This window comes from Mirounga leonina, unplaced genomic scaffold, assembly GCF_011800145.1.
Source record: "Mirounga leonina isolate KUSES-001 unplaced genomic scaffold, KU_Mleo_1.0 Mir_125, whole genome shotgun sequence".
Classification (NCBI taxonomy): Eukaryota; Metazoa; Chordata; class Mammalia; order Carnivora; family Phocidae; genus Mirounga; species Mirounga leonina.
The window spans coordinates 30876783-30896306 of NW_023270305.1; the positions used below are offsets into that span (position 1 = coordinate 30876783).

General features: G+C 50.2%; 1 protein-coding gene across 2 annotated transcripts; it reads right to left on the bottom strand.

The window, feature by feature from the left end:
* Nucleotides 1-3761: 3761 nt before the first annotated feature.
* On the bottom strand, nt 3762-19303 carry THNSL2 (threonine synthase like 2). Of its 2 annotated transcripts, none has more exons than XM_035001100.1 (9): nt 19208-19303; nt 17293-17527; nt 15610-15804; nt 15033-15185; nt 11890-12120; nt 8646-8794; nt 8416-8541; nt 5835-5986; nt 3762-5404 (listed from the first exon to the last, which is right to left on the bottom strand). In XM_035001100.1, exons 2-9 carry the CDS (start codon nt 17513-17515, stop codon nt 5194-5196), a joined length of 1440 nt encoding a protein of 479 aa, XP_034856991.1. In that variant the 5' UTR covers nt 17516-17527; nt 19208-19303; the 3' UTR covers nt 3762-5193. The 2 variants fall into 2 exon arrangements, with proteins under 2 accessions (XP_034856991.1, XP_034856992.1); XM_035001101.1 differs by having other exon boundaries at nt 5279-5404; nt 5876-5986.
* Between the last annotated feature and the right edge of the window lie 221 nt (nt 19304-19524).

The following is a 19524-nucleotide window of genomic DNA, read 5'->3' on the forward strand; positions in this document are numbered from 1 at the left end:
ACAAGCAAACGCTGTCTCTGCTTGGGGATGAGGCTTGGATAAGGGATGTTGGAAGGTAGACAGTGATCCAGGCGACGCCAGGAGTTGAAGGGGAGGAGTTGAAGGGGAGGCAGGAGAGCGGACACTCCATGGGTCCCCCTAGCGGCCACACCAGGGGAAGGCTCTAGTGGTTTCACCCTGGCCTGAAGGACCCAGAGCCTTGCCTGGGTTCTTAGTTTTGTACCTGTTACAGGACATTTGCCTTGGTTACTTAGGTCCTGAGCATTTTTTCAGAGGGGAGGAGGTCCCTCCACCTTCTTATAAAAGATCTTTGTGATGAACAAACCATTGAGGAGGAGAAGGAAACAGTTCTGGATCTAGGAGGACCGCCTCCGCACCTAGCAGACCTCTGGACAGCCAGCCCAGCCTTCTGCCCCACCCCTCCCTCTCCTGCTATTGTCTTTCCTCTTCTGGGCCCTGCAGCCCTCCGACCAGTTCTGTTCTCATCAGCCACTCACTGAGGCCATACGCAGGAAGGCTAGGTTTGGGAGCTAGGTCTTGGTTGATGGGGTATTGGACAGCAGTCTTGCAGAAATGTTTACGTCTCCACGGAGCAGGCCCCTAAACCAATCATGGCAACACTGCGGTCAGCGCTGGAGCAGGACCCGGAAGAGTGGGCCACAGGAGGGCTGCCGGGCTCCTGCATTCAAGAACCGGTCACTCACAGCCTTGGGGCCTGGGGGTGGTCACAAACTTTTATCCTTCTATATAGGTCAACCCCAGCCCCATCTTTTCTTACTCTTTCTCTCTCCTTTGGAACCCAACACAGGGCCCAGCCCCTGGTATGTTGAAGGGTGGATCTGGGGAGGAGCTTTCTTGACCAGGACACAGAGAAGTCATCTCTCTCCTCTTTCAGGAAGTTAATGGCCCAGCGCTCCTTGTGTTGCTCACCTTTTGTTCATTTGGGGACACAGAAAACTCAACAAAGTCTCCCCACCTCCATCCGTCTGGGTCTTCCCAGTGGGGCCCCCCCAGACAGGGCCTCTTTGCCAGCATTTGAAAAACCCCTCAGAACTTCTGTCATCCACTCTCCTCCTGGGACAGCTCCCACCCCACACAGCAGACACTTGCTCCTAGCCTTCCCCAGGGAGGAACCCAGCTCCAAGTGGGAACCCGAGCCAGAGGCAAGCCTCCAGCGAAGGTTCTGGCTCCCGGCTCCCTCCCCAGAGCACCTGGCCCTCCTCTCTAATTAGGCCATCTCCCCATCTAATCTTCAGATGACTGCAGGCCCTGATTTCAAGAGAACCCAGAGACCCTCTGGCCCAAAGTGCCTCTCCCAGGCTAGCACGATGTTTAAACTCACAGACCCTACACCCAGCCTCACATCTCTCTTCCACCACTCACTGGCAGGGGTAGCTTTCAGCAAGTGACTTAACCTCTCTGAGCTTCATTTCCTCCTCTTTAAAATGGAGATCCCAATAGTACCTTCTCATACAGCCCTCGTCAACATTAAAGAAGTCAATGTCTGGAAAGTGCTTCGCAAAGGGCTCAGCCGGTCATTGGTGCTCAAGAAAGGGCATCATTCCATCACCATCATCATTGCAAATTAAGCAAAGCTTGTTAACAAGTTAGCAGAGCCACTGCTGACCAATCCGTGCCCTCAAGCCCCCAAGGGAGGCTCGCAGAGCCTGTTGCCAGGTACGTTGGCTGGGCGAGGGCCACTCCAACCCTGCACCCAGAGCAGTGCCAGGTCCTCCAGGTAGAGGCAGTGTTGCAGCAAGATAAGACTAATTGCAAAGCAATTAGTAAAAAATACAAGATAGCTTAAAAGTACTAAATTGTTCGGTGCAGACTATAATTGTGTTAATAAGAAGAACCATTTGTGTAGCATTTTAGCATTTACCTAGCACTTGGAAATACATTATCTCATGTAATCTCATGTAATCCTCAAAACCAGCCGGGTAAGGACTGGCATTAGCCAACCAGGAACCGGAAGCTCACAAAGGTGAAATGGCTTGTGATCACGCGGCCAGTAAGTGGTGGACTCGGGAAGGACCACTTCACCTCGTTCTAACTTTGTCTGGTGCCCATGGGATGTGTGTGTATGTGTGTAGGTGCATAGATGTGTGTGTGTGTGTGTGTGGACAGCCGGGCTGTATGTTTACAGAGTGGGTGCTTCTTCGGATTTTCCCTTCAGAATTGCCCTACTCCTCCACCGGCCCCCAAGATTCCCGGTGGCCAGGATATCCTGTAGTTCATGTTTCGCATCTATTTGTGCTGTGTTCAGTGGCTTTATTACAGTCCCTTCTTCCAGGTGTGGTGACCTCTCAGAGCTGGATAGGTCTCTGAACCATCCAGAGGGTGGGGATTTGGGGGACTCTTATGACCCCAGCACTGCCCCGAGGCCCTCAGAAATATGGCAGCAAAAGATAAGGAACCAGCAGCTCAGGCCAGCCCACAGTGCTTCCTGGGAGCCAGGGCCAGGGCCTGTTGGACCTGCAAAGCAGGGAGGCAGCAGCCCCCCAGCGGGCCTCTCAGAGACACAAAGCCATGCTCCCAAATGCATCCGTGAAGGGGAGAGTGGAGGAGGCCCAGAAGCAGGGCCACAGCCCGGGGAAAGATGGAGAGCAGCTGATCGTAGACCAGCTACGGAAGACACAGTGTGATAGAAACTGTCCATTGAACTTGAAGACATAGTACCTGGGTTCAAGTCCCAGCCTCTCTGCAGCCTAGTGGTGCCACCCTAGCCAGGGGCCTCGGTTTCTTCATCTGCAAAATGCAGGTAATAGCAATACCCCTGTCACAGGGGGCAGGATTCAGTTAGTTACTTTGTAAAGCATTACCTGCACAGAGTAGGTTCGATCAGGCCCACCTGATGACTTCTGGACACTTTTGCATGGGCCTCTTCCTCTCTAACAAATGTTAAAAATTCTATTGTACAAGTAGGCTGGTATAAAGATAAATAGAAGCCAAGCTGGATTGTATTCATTGTTTCTTTTGATTTTAAAAGAAATGAAAACATTTTCATAGGCCTCTAAATGTATCGTGACTCCTAAGCATCAGACCTGTAGTGCCTAGTGGATAAACGGGCCCTGAGGCTCCATCCTGTTTGCTGGTGTAGATATTACAGTGTCTCCGAAACTGCCCAGGGCTTTGGCCACTGTCATTCCTTTAGGAATGTTCTATCCATCCTCCTGCGGATCCAGCATTCCTGCCCTTCCCCCTTTGTAATGAATGCCACACTCCGACGTCAAATTTTCCAGTAGGGGGCGCCCTCCAGCCTCTTCCTTCTCTCCCTGGGCACAGAGAGATGTGGGGCTGGCATGCTCTGCTGTGGGAATGACAGGCAGAGATCAACCTGGGTGACCAGCTCCTTTAGACCTCAGTGCACAGGAAGAGGGCTTTGGAGGCAGGATGCTTTCTCCGGGGGGCCCTCAGAATGGTAGCAACAGCATCTTCTAGTGGTCCCCAAACTCCCTCCATGCTGTGCCTGACTCACCTCTCTCACCTGTGTTCCAAAGGTTGCCCCCCCATCCAGAACATAAGGCTTGCGTTCACCTTTACATGTTTGTATTGGTCTAAACACACCCCCCTCAATTCATACAGAATTTGAACCCAGTAATATAACTAAACCCGCACCTATCTGCAGTGCGTTCATGAGTACCCGAAGCCAATGCTAAACTCTAGATCACTGCTGTCCATGGAAATGCAACACGAGCCACAAAGGCAAGCCCCATATATAACTTTAAACATCCTAGTAAAAGGAAAAGAAACAGATGGAATTAATTTTAATGGTATATTTTATTTAACCTAATACATCCAAATATTGTCTTTCCAACATGTGATCAATATAAAATTATTCCTGAGATATTGCAAATTTCTTTCATTCGAAGTCTTTGAAATCCAATATATATTTTACACTTATGGTATATTTCAATTAAAACACTCAATTTTCATTGGAAATACTTATCTGTATTTAGACTTCATAAAATTTACAGCTGAAAAAGCAGATTCAAATACCTGCATTTTTCCAACCATACTTAAAAGGTTTTTTTAATAACTGAATCAAGTAATAGTTTTGAAATTTAAATGTAAATTAATTAAAGTTTTTAAAAATTAAAAATTCAGTTCTTTAGTTGTACTATTCACATTTCAAGTGCTCAGAGTCACATGTGGTTAGTAACTACTGAATTCAACAGCGCAAGGCTAGATTATGGAAACAGTAGGAGCCATAAAGCATGCCCTCGTGAAAATAAAGTGCACCTCATAATTGATAAACAAGAAATTACTTATCACCTTAAACTCCCCAGCCAGGGTTTCCCAAATTAGAGCACATGGAAGACTTACTCAGGGAATTTGTAAGAACTGCAGATGATGTCCATCCCATACCCAGAGATTCACCTGTGAAGGTGGCCAGAAGTGTGCATTTTGAGGAGACCCAAGGGCCACACTTTGAGAACCATCACACAGTCATCGGGCAGATGGGGAATCACAGGCATGCTGGTTCCTGCTGGTTACGGAATGCACCAGACACTAAGCTCAGTTAGGACTGCCAAAGATGGGTCCACAAGACAAGGCACTGGAGTATGGGGAGGAAAGGTCAATGTAGGTTTTTATCATTAGCCCTTCATTCATATTTTAGCATATGGTTTGTGTAGTTTATATATAATTTAGTATACACATGTCGGGAGAACAAATTTTAAAAATGTTTTGATCAATAGGGGCAAACCCAAAGGGTTTCAGCCCGTTGTGTTAAACAGTGGTTCTTGTCTTCGAGAAGCTTTGAGACGGGGAGGTAATGTCTAATGTGGAGCGAATAAAACAGGGTAGAAGGGAACACACGCCTTAGGAAAGCTACCATTGATGTTCTGCCAGGATCAGGAGCCCTTATTTCCATCTGGGCTCATGAGGGACAACTCGGCAGTAAACAATTTGCAGGGACCAAGACTCATCAAAGAAGGACAGTCTCCCAGAGGCAAAGGCAGGGTGGAAGGCACGGAGAGGGGAGAGGGTGAGTTATATTTTCAGAGGAAAAGACAGTGTGACTTCTCCGGGGCAGCGTGGTTACGGAGGTACCTATGGAAATGCAGGCATTTGGACTTTATTTAGTGGTGCTGTGATACCTGCCCTGGGTTCATAGAACAGGGGACCCTGATACAAGAGCAACAGGGCAACTTGACTCAAGTCAAATCCACCCTGGCTATTCTGGAGCATTCAGGACTGAGCCCTCTGCTGCCAGTTCAGGCCCTCAATGGTGTTCCGAAGCATCAGCGTCCAGTCGTCACCCTTCCGCATCGGAGTGCAGCGCGTCTCCTTGAACTCCAGGGCTAGGATGTCCTCAGGGGTCTCTGGGGTCAGCCCTGCAGCCAGGACAGCTTCTGGGAACTTAGCTGCAGAGGCGGGGGCCAGACAGCACCGGGGAAGGCTGTGGGGTGGGGCGGGTGGGAACAGGAGGGCGGCCAAGAGACCAGACGGACAGATGTGGAAAGGAGAAAGCGAGGAGGGAGGAGGAGAAGGAACAGGGGAGGAAAGGATAGGGTGGTGCACAGAGAAGAAAGGGAGAGAGAGAAAGAGGCAGATGTTGGGTACCTTGAACTTATCTCGACAATGACACTGCCAGGGAAACCGCTCCTCTTTGTGGCGGACCCAGCTCAACCACCACGTCTCAGTGGCCGCCCCCCAGACAGCTACCACACACCCTCCTCCAGGACCACAGTTCTCAGGGCACAACTCCACACAGCACCCGTCATGCTCAGGAAAGCCACTGGTGCAGATTCCTGTCTCCCCTGCTTGGGGAGGAGGAGGGCCCCTGAAAGCCAGAGTACCCCGGTGACCCAGGCGCCCGCGGCCCGTACCTGGGCTGCTGCCTGTTCGTCTGCTGGTAATGGTAACTCACAGCCACGGCCGAGTGAGGGCACAGCAGGTAGCAGTTCTCTTCCCAACAGCGACCCATGGTCCGGGTGATGGCTTCATCCGACACCGACTCAGACGTCACGGCCCCCAAAAGCTGACAGGTCCCAGGGTCAGAGGGGTGGCAATCAGGGTCGGGGAGGAACCCGTGGAAAGTGACCCAAAACTCACTACATCACAGAGGCAGGCAACACCAGACCCTCAGATGAATCTTCAGACTAAGTCGCTCAACTTCAGCTCAGAGAAAAATCTGGCTCCCCGTGTTTCCCAGTTTTAAGTCGATTCCCTCAGCTTCGGGGAAGGATCCTTTGAGTTTCAGGTCAGTAAATTTAGTTAGGATTGGCTCGTGATTTAGCAAGTCAGTCTATATAGTCTTGTTCAGCAAAAGGACAAAACACAGAAGGTTAAGGGCTTTCAAACATTCCTGGTGCCCTGTCGTTGGCACACCCCTTCCCTGTGGGGGCAAGAATACCTTCCAGTGAGTTCCCACCCAGCCCAGGTCACACCTCCTCCAGGAAGCCTCCCCCAATCCACAGAGGAAGATTCCCCACTGCCCCCTCAGTGTGGAGGGTTGATCTGATCATTTTCTGAAAATCTATTGCATGCTATTGATGTGCCAATCACCCTGCTTATACTTGCCTGCAGCAGAGACCACAGGGTGTCATAAATCATTTGTACAGCTACCTGTCCCATTAGGGTTCACAGAAGACAGAGAATGTGTTTTCTCTATCTTTGTATCTCCAGCACCTAGCACAGTTCCCGGCTTACAGGAGATACATTGAATAAATGAATGAATGAACGAATGAGTGAGTGAATGATGGCTGTTCCAGCAGATGGAAAGTCTTGTCCGTGTACAGCCAGGGAGAGAATGAAGCAGGGCGGGATCTGGTGTCTGTGTTCCTGGAGCACCTCATTTACGTGAGGAGAAGGAACGGGGTATCAAAACAAACCATTAACTGAATATGTGGATCTTTGGTTGTGTTATGGTCTGAATGTTTGTGTCCCCCTCCCCCCGCTCAAATTCATATGTGAAAAACTTAATCCCAATGTGATGGTATCTGAAGGTGGGACTTTGGGGAGGTCATGAGGGTGGCGCCGTCGTGAACAGAATTAGTGTCTTTATAAGAAGAGGCCAGAGAGTTAGCTGCGTGTCTTTCCACCACGTGAGGCCATGACAACACATTGACCGTCTACCATTTCTATGGAAGTTGCTCCCACCAGAACCCAACCATGTTGGCACCCTGATCTCAGACTTCTGGCGTCCAGAACTATGAGAGACAGAGGTATGTGGTTTATAAGCCACCCAGTCTCTACTTTGTTATAGTAGCCCCAACTAAGGTTGCATCACAGGAAACACTGAAATGCCACTCCGGTCTGCAACGGGTGGCTAAGCCCAGAGAACTGTGTCCAGTTCTAGGAGCAACCCTTTAAGACAGTCATTGACTAGGCGAAATTAGGTCATGTAAGGGACGGCTAGAGGAACCGGGAAGACTCAGCAGAGAAATGGAGATTCTCTTCCAATATGGGAATCACACTGCTCCCCAGCGCACAGGTTGGAAGGACGAGATTCCAGCTCAACACACAGAACTTTGCAACGATGAGAGCTGGTGTGAGGTAGTGAGGTCCTGGTCACTGGACATATGGCCTGGATGACTTGGTGGGATGTGGTAGAGAACATTAAAGGTGGACCATCACCAGGTTGCATTTAAATAAAAGCCATCAGGCACCTGGGTGGCTCAGTCAGTTAAGCGTCGGACTCTTGATTTTGGCTCAGGTCATGATCTCAGGATCGTGAGCTCAAGCCCTGTCTCGGGCTCCGTGCTGAGCGTGGAGCCTGCTTAAGATTTTCTCTCCCTCTGCCTCTGTTTCTCCCCCAACCCCATCCACTTGCACGTATGTGTGCTCTCTCTCTCTCTCCCTCTCAAAAATAAAATAAAGTAAAATAAATAAATAAATAAATAAATAAATAAAATAAAAGCAGTCCTTCCTAACTAGATTCCTACCACTCTGAAGAAATAAAATTTCTCCTTTCCTTTTTAAAAAGAAAAAAAACTCAAGAGGATAATGGTCAAACTGGATGGGCAAAATGGCTGCCAATTGTTGCTACTGCTGAAAATCAACAACAATAATAAATAAAAATAATAATAGTTAATGTATCAAGCCCTATATTTCCAGGCAGTGTACGAAGTGCTTCATGGGCATTATTTGACTTCAGTTTTCAATAGCAATAGGCATTCTCATTAGCCCCACTCTACATATGAGGAAACTGAGGCACAGAGTTTAAGAAAGGGGCCCAAGTTTTCATGGCCGGCTTGGAGCCAAGCCCTGTCTGACTCTAAATCAATGCTCTCTACTGCGTCTCCTCATTCAATAAATTAATCCATAGAAAGTGACTGCAAAGCTGCCCACCTCTTAGCAGGTGCTCAAGAAACAGGTGCCCTCTTCCCGTAACCAGATTTCCAAACCCACGTTGGGTTTCATGGCTGCACCCTTTGCTGTCTCCATGGTGCATGAGTGGTGACTGACCTTGCTGTGCAGTTCCTTGGGTAGACTCGTGCTTTGGGTCCTTTCAAACTGCTCCATGAGGGCTCTTGTCCCCTGGCTGTCAGAGGCCAACAGCAGCCAGAAGATCCTCTCCATGTTGTAGGGCACCTGGGCAGGAAGGCAGGGTGCCAGGGGCCACACTGATCTCAGCCCTTGTCCATCCCCACCGAGTCAACACCTGGGCCAGGTGCCCACTTTCTCACAGGTCCTACCTGAATGTCCATAGCTGATGCCAAGGTTGGTTCGACAGCCTTGGACAGAGAGAAGTCTCCCCGCTGCACAGTCCTGTGGATGATGTCATTACGGTTCACTGCCGCGACCAGGCGGATGGGCAGGCCCATCTTCTGAGCAATGCACCCAGCTTAAGACAAGAGAGGAGAACAAAGGTCTCAGACATGATGCCCAAAGTACAAGAAATAAAAGGAAATTTAGATAAACTGGACTTCATAAAAATTAAGAAACTTTGGTGCTTTTGAAGATGTTGAAGATTTGTGCTTCAAAGGGCACGATCAAGAAAACGAAAATGCAGCTCACAGAACGGGAAAAAATATTTGCAGATTGTATATCTGATAAAGGACTAGCATACAGAATATGTAAATAACTCTTCAGGGGCGCCCGGGTGGCTCAGTCGGTTAAGCGTCTGCCTTCGGCTCAGGTCATGATCCCAGGGTCCTGGGATCGAGCCCCGCATCAGACTCCCTGCTCTGCGGGGAGCCTGCTTCTCCCTCTCCCACTCCCCCTGCTCATGTTCCCTCTCTCGCTGTGTCTCTCTGTCAAATAAATAAATAAAATCTTTAAAAAAAAATAACTCTTCCAACTCAACAATAAAAATACGAATGGTCCAATTTAAAAGTGGGCAAAAGACTTGGAAAAACATTTCTCTAGAAGATATACACATGGCCAGTGAGAACATAAAAGATACTCGACATCAGGAAAATAGAAACCAAAGTCACAGTGACATACCAGTGCATGTCCATTAGGATGGCTAGAATCAAAGTGTTGGTGGGGCTGTGGAGAAATTGAAACCCTCATACACTGCTGATGGGAATACAAAATGGTGCAGCTGCTTTGGAAAAGTCTGACAGTTCCTCAAAAAGTTAAGCATAGACTTACCATGTGACCCAGAAATTCTACTCGTAGGTATATATACTCGAAAAATGAAAATACTGGTCCACACAAAAACTTAGACACCAATGTTTACAGCAGCATTGTTCATAATAGTTACAAAATCGAAGCAATCCAAATGTCTAATAACTGATAAATGGATAAACAAAATGTGGTATATGCATACAATGGAATATTATTCAGCCATAGAAAGAACGAAGTAACTGATACATGCTACAAATATGTGAAACTTGAAAACATATTAAGTGAAAGAAGCTAGACACAAAAGGTTACATATTGTATGATTTTATTTATGTAAAACGTCCAGAACAGACAAATCGATAGAGACAAAATAGATCAATGGTTGCCTAGAGCTGGGGAGATGAGGGGAAATGGGGAGTCACTGCTAAAGGGAACAGGGTTTCTTTTCCACGTGATAGAAATGTTCTGAAATTAACTGTGGGGGTGGTTGCACAAATCTGCACATATACTAAAAACTATTCAGTTGTATCCTTTAAACAGGTGAATTGTATAGTATGTGAATCGTGTAACAAGCTGTCACTCACACACACACACACACACAAAACAGGAAAGAAGAGATGTTACTGTTCCCTGATATTCTTCTCCACCTCCACGTTTCTCCCTCCCTCCCTTCCTCCCTCCCTCTCTCCCTCTCTCTCTCTCTCTCCCTCTGTCTCTCTCTCTCTCTCTCTCTCACACACACACACACACACACACACACCAGGCACACATGCTCGCTACCACTTGCAGAAGAGAAAATGAAGGTTCTGGGAAGTTGAAATGACCCCCACTCAGCCTCCTAGAAGCAGCGTCTGTGGACACCCCGCCCCTCCTGGAGAGGCCCCTCGGTGGGGGGGAACAGAGCTGTGCCCTCTACCCTCCCAGCCACCAGTTCCTGTTTGCATGGAACAAACAAGGAATTCCTCACGCTGGGAGAAGGTTTTACATACTTCCACGAATGGTTCCTCCCTGGTGGGTCATTAAGAGGAGTTAGGGATCATCACACCTCACCCAGAATTTTGCAAAGCACTTTCACATTCTTATTTTCACTTGATCCCCATGTAAACATCGTGCAGAGAAATGGATGCTCAAAAGGGCCCAGGAGCTTAAATTTACACGGCTAGTTCCTGATGGAGCAGAGATCGATAGGAGCACTCTCTGCAAACGTTCGTTTTGTGCCAGCCACTGTGGGAGGCACTGGGACAAGTGCAGGCGGCACCATTCACGGGAGGCTGATGCAAACGGGGAGCGCTGTGGGGCCCCCCGCCGCCCCCACCCCCCATGGATGGTGAAGACCGCTGAGCTATCCTTCCCTAATCGCCAGCCCCGCTCTTCCCATCCCCGTGGGAGTGGAAGAAGTCAGGCAGCCTCGGGACCACTGAGATGCTTTCTCGGTCTCGCTGAAGCCATCCTTGGCGCCCATCAGAAGGAAAGCCACGGACAGAGCTATCAGAAACAGCCGTGCCCGTGAGGAGGCAGGCTCGCAAGCTCACGAGGACGCGGGCTCTGGAGCCAGCCCGCCGGGGTGGTCGTCCTGGCTCTGCCACCGACCGCTGTGACCGCGGGGGCAAGCTGGCCAACTTCTCTGTGCCCCCACTTCCTCATCGTGACATGGAGACAATAGTACCGTCCTCACAGGCGCGCGTGAGCATTAAACAAGGTGATACGTGAACAGCACTTTGATGGGCGCCTGATGCACAGCAAGTGTGGGATGCATGTTTATTATTATTCTAGAAGGCGATTTTAAGGCCACGCAGCGGCACAGCACTGCATCTTCACGAAGTTCATATACACTCGTGAAGGATCTTACTTGCACTTCACAGGAGCCCTGAGAGATCGGATAAGCTATCCAATATTGTTTTTACAGCTGAGCAGCCGGTCTAAGGGACTGCCCCAGGGCCACTCAGCTGGGGCCAGAACCCAAAGTCCAGACATCTTTCCCCCTGACACGGTCTCTGGGTGGTGACCCTAGGGGTGGGAACGTGTTGTGCCGGTTGCCCTCATAGCAGGCAGCTGGCTGAGGCTGGGAGCAAAGTCAGCCTCTCTGAAGCGGGCGATGGCAGGCCTCCACAGCGGCTGAACCGTGACCGCATCTCTCCACAGCCCCCTGAGGGGGGCGAGCCCATCCTGCCCTCCTGCAGCAAGAGGCCGGGCGGTCCTCCCAGGGAGTGACCGGGATGTTTGCTGGGGACTTCTTCTGCCTGGGTGCCTGTCACCTTCAGAGCAGGGACTCCAACTTTCTCCTCACAGTTGCAGCCCAAGGGCAGCTGGGAGGACGAGGGCCACAGGGATTTTTCCAGAAAGCCCATTTCTGCCCAGGGGTCTCCTTACCTGCAAGGTTGCCGGCAGCCCCTGTTGGCACAACCACTTCCACGGGGGGCAGGGGGTGCGTGTCTAAGGATGGCGCACACTGGAAGTAAGCGAAGAAGTGGTGGGCCATTTGCACGAGGACCCGGGACCAGTTGATGGAATTCAGATTCATCAGATTGTGCTTCTTGACAAAAGCCACGTCAGCAAACACGGCCTTGATTGGCTCATCAAGCTCGTCGCTGTTGCCCTCCACTGTCAGGGGAGAGGGGGGAGGGGAGCTATCAGGAGCACGAAGAACCCCCAGATGGTCGGCACCTGCCTGGCACAAGGCTCTCGCACACTGGGCCCATCCAGCCGGGACCTTCACTAGGCCCTGGTGTCTGCTCTCCCATGTCCTGGCCTGGCTTTCTAGACTCGAAATTAAGCAACTCAAGAAAAGAAACCATGTCTCATATTCTTGTGGTCATACTTCCAACGTTTCTACCATTGTATAAAATTAGACATAAATTATCAACCTGCTGGGAGGTTGGGAAAAGGCTTCCTCTTTGGAGTCTGTGCCCACCTGCCCCACTCTCCAGGAACAAGGAGAGATGGTTTATGAGGCTATGCGGTGGCAAGAGGCGGATCCTTTCTTCACTCCACGGTCCTCTACCAGGACATGGGGGTAAAGAGTCTCTGTTCTCATATGCTCTGCCCCTCTCTCAGTTAGATCACAGAGAGGCATTCTGCTCTCTGCTCCCACGTGGTAGGTAAGCTGGCATGGACCTTTCCTCCCTGAGCTGGGTGTGGGCACAGTTTAATTTATGGATGAATTACTGGGTAAATTTATGGGTGAGTTGGCTACTAGTCCAAGTTGCACTCCTCAATCCAGCCCAACTAGCAATCAAGCCAATATTGATCTCATATCTGAAACCTGGGTCTATTTCTCCACCGGATCCAAACTTGAAGGAGAGGGGTAAGATTTACTGCAGGAAGTGCCAGAGTCAGCACCAAGGTTCTCATCCATTCTATCCTTCTCACTGTAGAGCAGTAATGAGGCCACGGGGCTGACTCTAGATCCACACACCAGCGGGATGTTTGCTGGGGTTCCAGGAAAAAATTTACTGCTCTTAAGATGGAGCCACAGGAAGAGAGACTTAGTTACCTTAAGTAAGCATCATATGCCATGAGAGAAATGAGCCTTAGGATGGGGAAGGCAGAGGAGAGAATGCCAAGAACCTGGGTCTCCGCTGAGGGACTGCTGAGTCACTGAATCAACTATTCAGGAACCCCATCCCACCTCTAGACTTCCAGTTATATAAGCTGGAAAATATTCTTATTCAGACTGGTCGGAGTTAGATTTTCTGTTACTTCCAGCCAAAAATATCCCAAATAATGTATAACCAGCACTTGTTGATTATTCTGTGCAAGAAGAACCAAGTATAAAACATATGTGGAAATTAATGACTTTAAAAAACATCAGTGTCCAACACACAACAATCCAGGTGGCCCATCCCTACTCCCTGAGCTCCCTGGTCTAAGGGAAAAGACATGTCCACTCTTAGCTCTGGAACAAACACACATCCTCCTCGAAACCAAATCAGAAGATTCCAGAATGAAAGGAAGGACCTGAACAGTGCTATTTAGAAACAAAAATTAATTTCTTTAAAGTCCGCTGTCTTATTTTCTTGAAGCTCAGAACGTGGATAAAACAGAAATGCCCCTTGGGCTCCAGCAAGAAGACATTCATAACATGTTGCACTCATCACCATCCACATCTCTAGCTCTACTACTATTTTACAAATGGGCACCGTTCTCCACTCCGTGGTCAGGAACCGAGCTTACACACAAGCCCTTAGGTAAAAGCCTTCCAATATCTGGTATAAGGCAAGAAGGGAGAAGGTGGCAGAACAGACATAAGAAATGTTATTCTCTGCTTCGATTCTAGGCAAAGAAAGTCCTGGATCCATAACTAGCAATTTTAGTCCTTAGAGTATAATAGGGACCCTCAGGAGCCCAGATATCATACATCAAAATTTTGCAACGAGTGCAGGAAAATGCAGCCAAATATAGGCAACCGCCAACACTAACATGTAAGATTTCCCAACACCTGCATTAGCTAAACCCAGAATTTTCACTGAAATGTGTAGGTGCTTGTTAAAGAGTAGAAGGGGGTTTTGCTTACTTTTGAACCAGTGGACGAAGGATCTTCCTGCTACCGCCATGGGTAAGGTTTGTTTGCACTATGCTTTTTGCTCCTTGACAAAACCAGTGTTCTATGAAAACATCCTCTGTGGGATTATATACCAGGAGGCCAGGCGATTTGTAGGAGGAATGTCTTCTGCTACCAACATTGCTCTCCTGCTAAGTGAGTGACCAAACCAAGCCAGGCCTCCGAGACAGCTCTCCTAAGGCCACAGTGTACAAAACCTCACCAAGACCCCCTACTCCTCATATCCTTACCCTTACTTCAGGGCTACCTGGGGTCTAGCTAGGTGTGCAAAAGTGGAAATAAGAGTTTACGGCTCCATTCAAGCTCACTCTGCCCTTCTAGAGTCTCGATTTCCATAGGACAGATGCCCTGACATTAAAGGAGATCATTTTTTGCTTTTCTGTGAGTACAAAATGCCAAAATTCATGATGTGGCTCAGGAAGAGGTGTCTCCAGCAGTGGGTACTATTGAGTGATTTCCCAGACCTGCTAACCAAATGCACGACTTAGTTGTTTCTACACCATAAGAGAGGGCCTGAGCTGTTAACATGTAAGGATACACTCTTTTAAAATATTTAACATTTTTGTGGCCTCTAAAGTTCAGTGCACTGAAACAAAGCCCGGGTCACTTGGCTTGGGCTATGGGTCTGGGGCTGCCTTTATATATGGTACCAGTAGGTTGAACCTACACAGAGGTGGCATTCTTTGGGGTTTGGTGTTGGGTTATACTGTCAGTAAAGGTTTATGCACTTGTCACCTCCAGTAGCTTATGAAACTGTGTTGCCAAGAGCTTGCCCAAAGCTGGGCAAGGCATATACCAGCCTCATGATTTATGAGGGGAGGGAAGGACAGAGACAAAGTAGGAGCAAGGGTGGTCAACTAATCAATGGACCAGTTGTATTCCAGCCCATCTCCCAAAACAGACGCGCTCAAGGCGGCCATGCTTTCCCTGGAGCCTCCATCCCAGCACTCACCTCCAAACACATGGACATTCTCCCTCACCACCGTGGTCATCTGGAGCTCTTGGATCTTCGTGCAGTGACCCTGGGGCAGCAGAACGATGATGTCCACGTTCTTTGCTCCCTGAACACTCTCAATGGCAGCACTTCCTGTGTCCCCAGATGTTCCTGGATAGGAAGAAAAAATAACCCTCCCCTTTACAACAAGGAGACAGAAAAGGAAAGAAATGGTCCCTAAAGCATTGCTGCACAGAAGGCAATGTCTACTTCAAATACCTGAAGAGATGGAACCTCGTACTTAACCTGGGGTCCATTAACCTCCTAGAGATCCAGGGACAGAAATCAGGGCATCTGTGAACTTGGTACCACACAATCTTACATATTTTGTGTACTTAAAATATTCTTCTGAGAAGGTTCCGTAGCCTCCACCAAACTGTCCAAGGGTCCACAGCTCAGGAAAAGGTGACGAACCCTGCTCTAGTAGAACCAGTCACACACACTCCTTGAGACATGCATGCGGAGCATCCCGTGGGTAGATACTGGCACGTCAGGGCACCTACGGGGCTCCGGCCCTCACGCGCACGATGCACACCTACAACCACAGTGACGTGCTTCTTCTCCTTCTCCAGGAAGTACTGCAGGAACTGAGCTGTGCAGCACAGAGACAGGTCCTTAAACGCGTACGTGGCCCCATGCCACAGCTCCAACACGTTCAGCCCATTCCTCAGCCTGGACAGATGGACCACCTCTCTGTGACGGAATCTGCGGAAGGCTCGGTCGATCAGATCTGTGTGGGGAGAGGGGTGGGACAGTGGGGGAAGGGCATTAGCTCTGCCTCAGGCTCTCTCCCCCCTCCACTCCCCTGCACCCATTTCTTTATGCTTTTTTTTTTTTTAAGAATTTATTTATTTATTTATTTATTTGACAGAGAGAGACACAGTGAGAGGAGGAACACAAGCAGGGGGAGTGGGAGAGGGAGAAGCAGGCTTCCCGCGGAGCAGGGAGCCCGATGCGGGGCTCGATCCCAGGACCCTGGGATCATGACCTGCGCCGAAGGCAGACGCTTAACGACTGAGTCACCCAGGCGCCCTCTTTATGCTTTTGAGTGTGAAGTTTCTCTCTCCTGCTACCAGATAAGAGACCAGAAAGGTTTACCCCAAAGGAGACTATCTATGAATAAAATTACTTAATCCTAAGAAGAAGTCTGCAAAGACATGAACCACACTGTTCATGGATTCCTCAAAGTGATGCCCCCCAGAGAAGAGAAAGAGTATAAGACTTCCATTTTTTACTTTATAAACTTCATCATTTGGATGTCTTGCGTGCATGTATGCCAGTCAAATTTCAACTCAACAATTGTGCAAACAACAAATCAATGTCTCATCTCTTCCCGTGTTCCCTCCTAAAGCCCAGACATGGTTTGTTTTTGCTATACTAAATTTCACACCTGTGATACCAGAACCTTGGGATGGTTCACATATAATCCTACCTAAGGCAGGTCCACCATAGGTAGTGCTTCTCAAACTTTAATTGACAAACCAATCACCTGGGATCTTAAAATGCCGATTCTCGTTCAGCAGGCCTGAGGAAGGCAGAGAATTCTAATAAATGCCCAGGTGATGCCAACAGGGCCGTCAGCCCACATTCTAGAGCAGTCCTCTTCTTCCCAGCCCTAAACTCCCACCATCACGTCGTGGATTAGTTCACATGTCGGGCCCATGGACCAGCAGCACTAGAATTATCTGGATGCTTGGTAGGAATGCAGAATTCTCAGGCCCCACCCCAGACCTACTGAATCAGAATCTGCATTTTAACGGGATCCCCAAGGAAATCGATGGGCACGTGCCAGTTTGAGAGGAGCTGGTCCAGGACACTCTCCAAGTCCCTTCTGAAATTACCATTCAAGGAAACAAAACAGTAATCTGAGGGTCCAGGTGTTTTATATACATACAGGTAGGAAATATCCCAACATTCAAGCATCTCAGGATGTTGGTGAAGTCTCTAGTCTTAAAGAGATTTTTGAAAAATAAACTAAAGGAAAAACATTCTCTGCAGATCACCATGGCATTCATCCCATTGGAGATGGAAGGTGGAATGGATAAACTCTTTGGGGATATTTCCATTTCTGGGATTCTAGAATCTGGGGGAAAACACCAACGTTTGAGAAATAGGACTAGAAACCTCCTAGGGGTTAAGTGACGGATTCGCAGCTCTGTGGGGGGCTGGACTGGCAGGGGAATGAGGTGGGAGAGTAGGGAGGCTGGGGGATGCTCACCGTTTAAGACATCTCTTGGAATGAGCTCAGGACCAATGAAGAGGGTGCACAGCTCCTTAACCAGGCTGGGGTAGGAGAGCATACTCCAGTGATGCAGGGTCTCTATGCCCAGCTGTGGGAGCTCCTCGGGCATGAAGAGACCTCCATCGGGAGCATAGCCAGAGAAGAGGGCCCCCTCAAAGTCGACCCGTGGGGCCATCCCCCGAGTGCTGATGTACCACATGATCCTGGTAGCCTGCAGAGGGAACAGTCCCAGAGGCACCTGATCTCCAAGCTCAGTACCCCACAGGAGGAAGCTGAAGTGTACAGAGCACCCTCAGCTAGCCCTTGGATCACCACTCACGGGGGTAAGCATCCCAGCCTGAGAGACTAGAGCCCTGTCGAGTCTCATGCCAGCTTCATTTGGGACTGTCCAAATCATGACCTCGCCAGTCAAAATGAGGCAAATTCACTGACCTTGGGAGAGGGGGTACCAAGTCATTTCAGGAAAGGAGAAAGTTTGGTCCTCATGGTCAAGGAGTAAGGGAGCTGGGAACAGATCATAGCAATAAGGCAACTGCCATTTTGATAGCCCTCTTGATAAGGAGAGGACCACCACAGTTGGTTGTACACCCTTTTGAGAGATATCTGGGTCCACTTCTGCTCAAAAAGTAACCACTGTCAATGGTTGTCTATAACCTAGTGGTTCCTCACTAGGAATCAACTTGGGAGCTTTAAAAAAAGTATTCCTATCTGGGGCCTTCCCTGGATCAATGAGATTAGAACCTCTATATGAGAGGCTCCATGGGTGAAGCTGTTGTGCAGCCAGGGGTAAGAATACAGTAACCAATTTGTCCCACTTTGCCCAAGACCTTCCCAGTTTTAAAACCGAAAGTCCCATGTCCCAAGAAACCCCTCAGTGCCAGACAAACTAGAACGGTTTGGTCATCCTAGTTGAGAACCAGTGCCCTACCTCTCAGCCTAATCCCGGAATCGTTAGAAGCGCTGGCACGCTACCCTAAAGACTGTCTAGCCAAGGCTAACTGGCCCTGTGTGGACTCAGGACTCCGATTGGGGTTGTGGGGAGGAGCATCCAAGAGCGCCCAAGGCCTAACTGTGGTCACAATGCTGCATCAGTTAGGTTCCCAGGAGCCAGGTGCCAGGTCGAGGAGCTGAGCTTGAGCTCTGAATACCGTTCTCTGGATCCAGGTGGTAAATCCAGGAGCTCTGGTTTTAAAGCCCCAAGGCCAGGAAACATTTCAGAAAGGGCCAGCTGGTAAAGAAATCTTCTGACAAAAGGTGGGGCAGGGCAAGGACTTGGACCCGAGGAGCTGAGCGCCTGGCCACTGATTGCAGGCAGACAGTGCCCCTGGGCGGCGGGGGGGCGGGGGTGGAGGCGCCAGCAGGCTCAAGTAGGCCTCTGCCTCTCTGGGGCCACCGGGGACCAGTCCTCCGGCTAACCAGGCCCCGGGTCAGGGAAGGAGGTTTTGATAAGGCCTGGAGGATAAGGCACACTCCCAGCCTCCGAAAACACGGTACTACAGAAACCCTACAGAAGGTGCAAAGCCTCGGAAACCCAGGTTCCTCCGAGTCCGAGCCGAGCGCCGCAGCTAGAGGTTACAGAAGGGGCCGGGAGGCCGACACAGCCGAGCGGAAGCCAACCGCGAGAAGTTCAAGAGCGCGGATGAACCGCTACGGACGCCCCCCCCGCCCCCCTGCGCGCGCCCCCGGGAGGGCTCCGCGATCGGCGGAAGCGCAGGCCGGCGGGGGCCCCCGCGGCCGGCCTGTGTGCGTGGAGCCCGGCCGCGGGGGCGCCGGCTCGCGTGGGGCGGTCGCCGCGGCGAGCGAGCGGCGCCCCCCCCGCCCCCCCCGGGGATCGGCTGGCCTGGGCCCGAGGGGCCGGAGGGGCTGCCCGGGCCGGGCGGGGGCCGCTTACCGGGTCCGCGGCGCGGGCGGTGCGCGCTGGCCTGGGCTGCAGGGTCAGGCTTCCGCCGGGAGAGGGCGAAGGGCCGCGGGGGAGTGAGGCCGAGCGCGGAAGGCAGCGGCGCGGGAAGAGGTGCAGGAGGGCGCCCGAGGGAGGGCCAGTGTGAGCGCAGCCCTGTAAGCCTCACTTGGCATGTTTTTAAGGCACCTGGCAAATCACTGACAGTCAGTCTCCCAATCTTCACTGCCGCCCTGGAACCTCATTTTTTCCGATTAGAAGGCAGGACAAGATGGAAAGAAGAACCCCTTTTCTTTGGGCTTCGTGCTTCT

What these genes read in the sequence shown, in the direction of transcription:
- THNSL2 (XM_035001100.1), bottom strand. Translation starts at nt 17,515, where the DNA reads ATGTGGTACATCAGCACTCGGGGGATGGCCCCACGGGTCGACTTTGAG. An exon ending in TCCAAGAGATGTCTTAAACG is followed by an intron (nt 15,805 to 17,292) that starts GTGAGCATCCCC and finishes CTCCCCACACAG; the next exon opens with ATCTGATCGACCGAGCCTTC. An exon ending in GGCTGCCGGCAACCTTGCAG is followed by an intron (nt 8,795 to 11,889) that starts GTAAGGAGACCC and finishes TCTTGTCTTAAG; the next exon opens with CTGGGTGCATTGCTCAGAAG.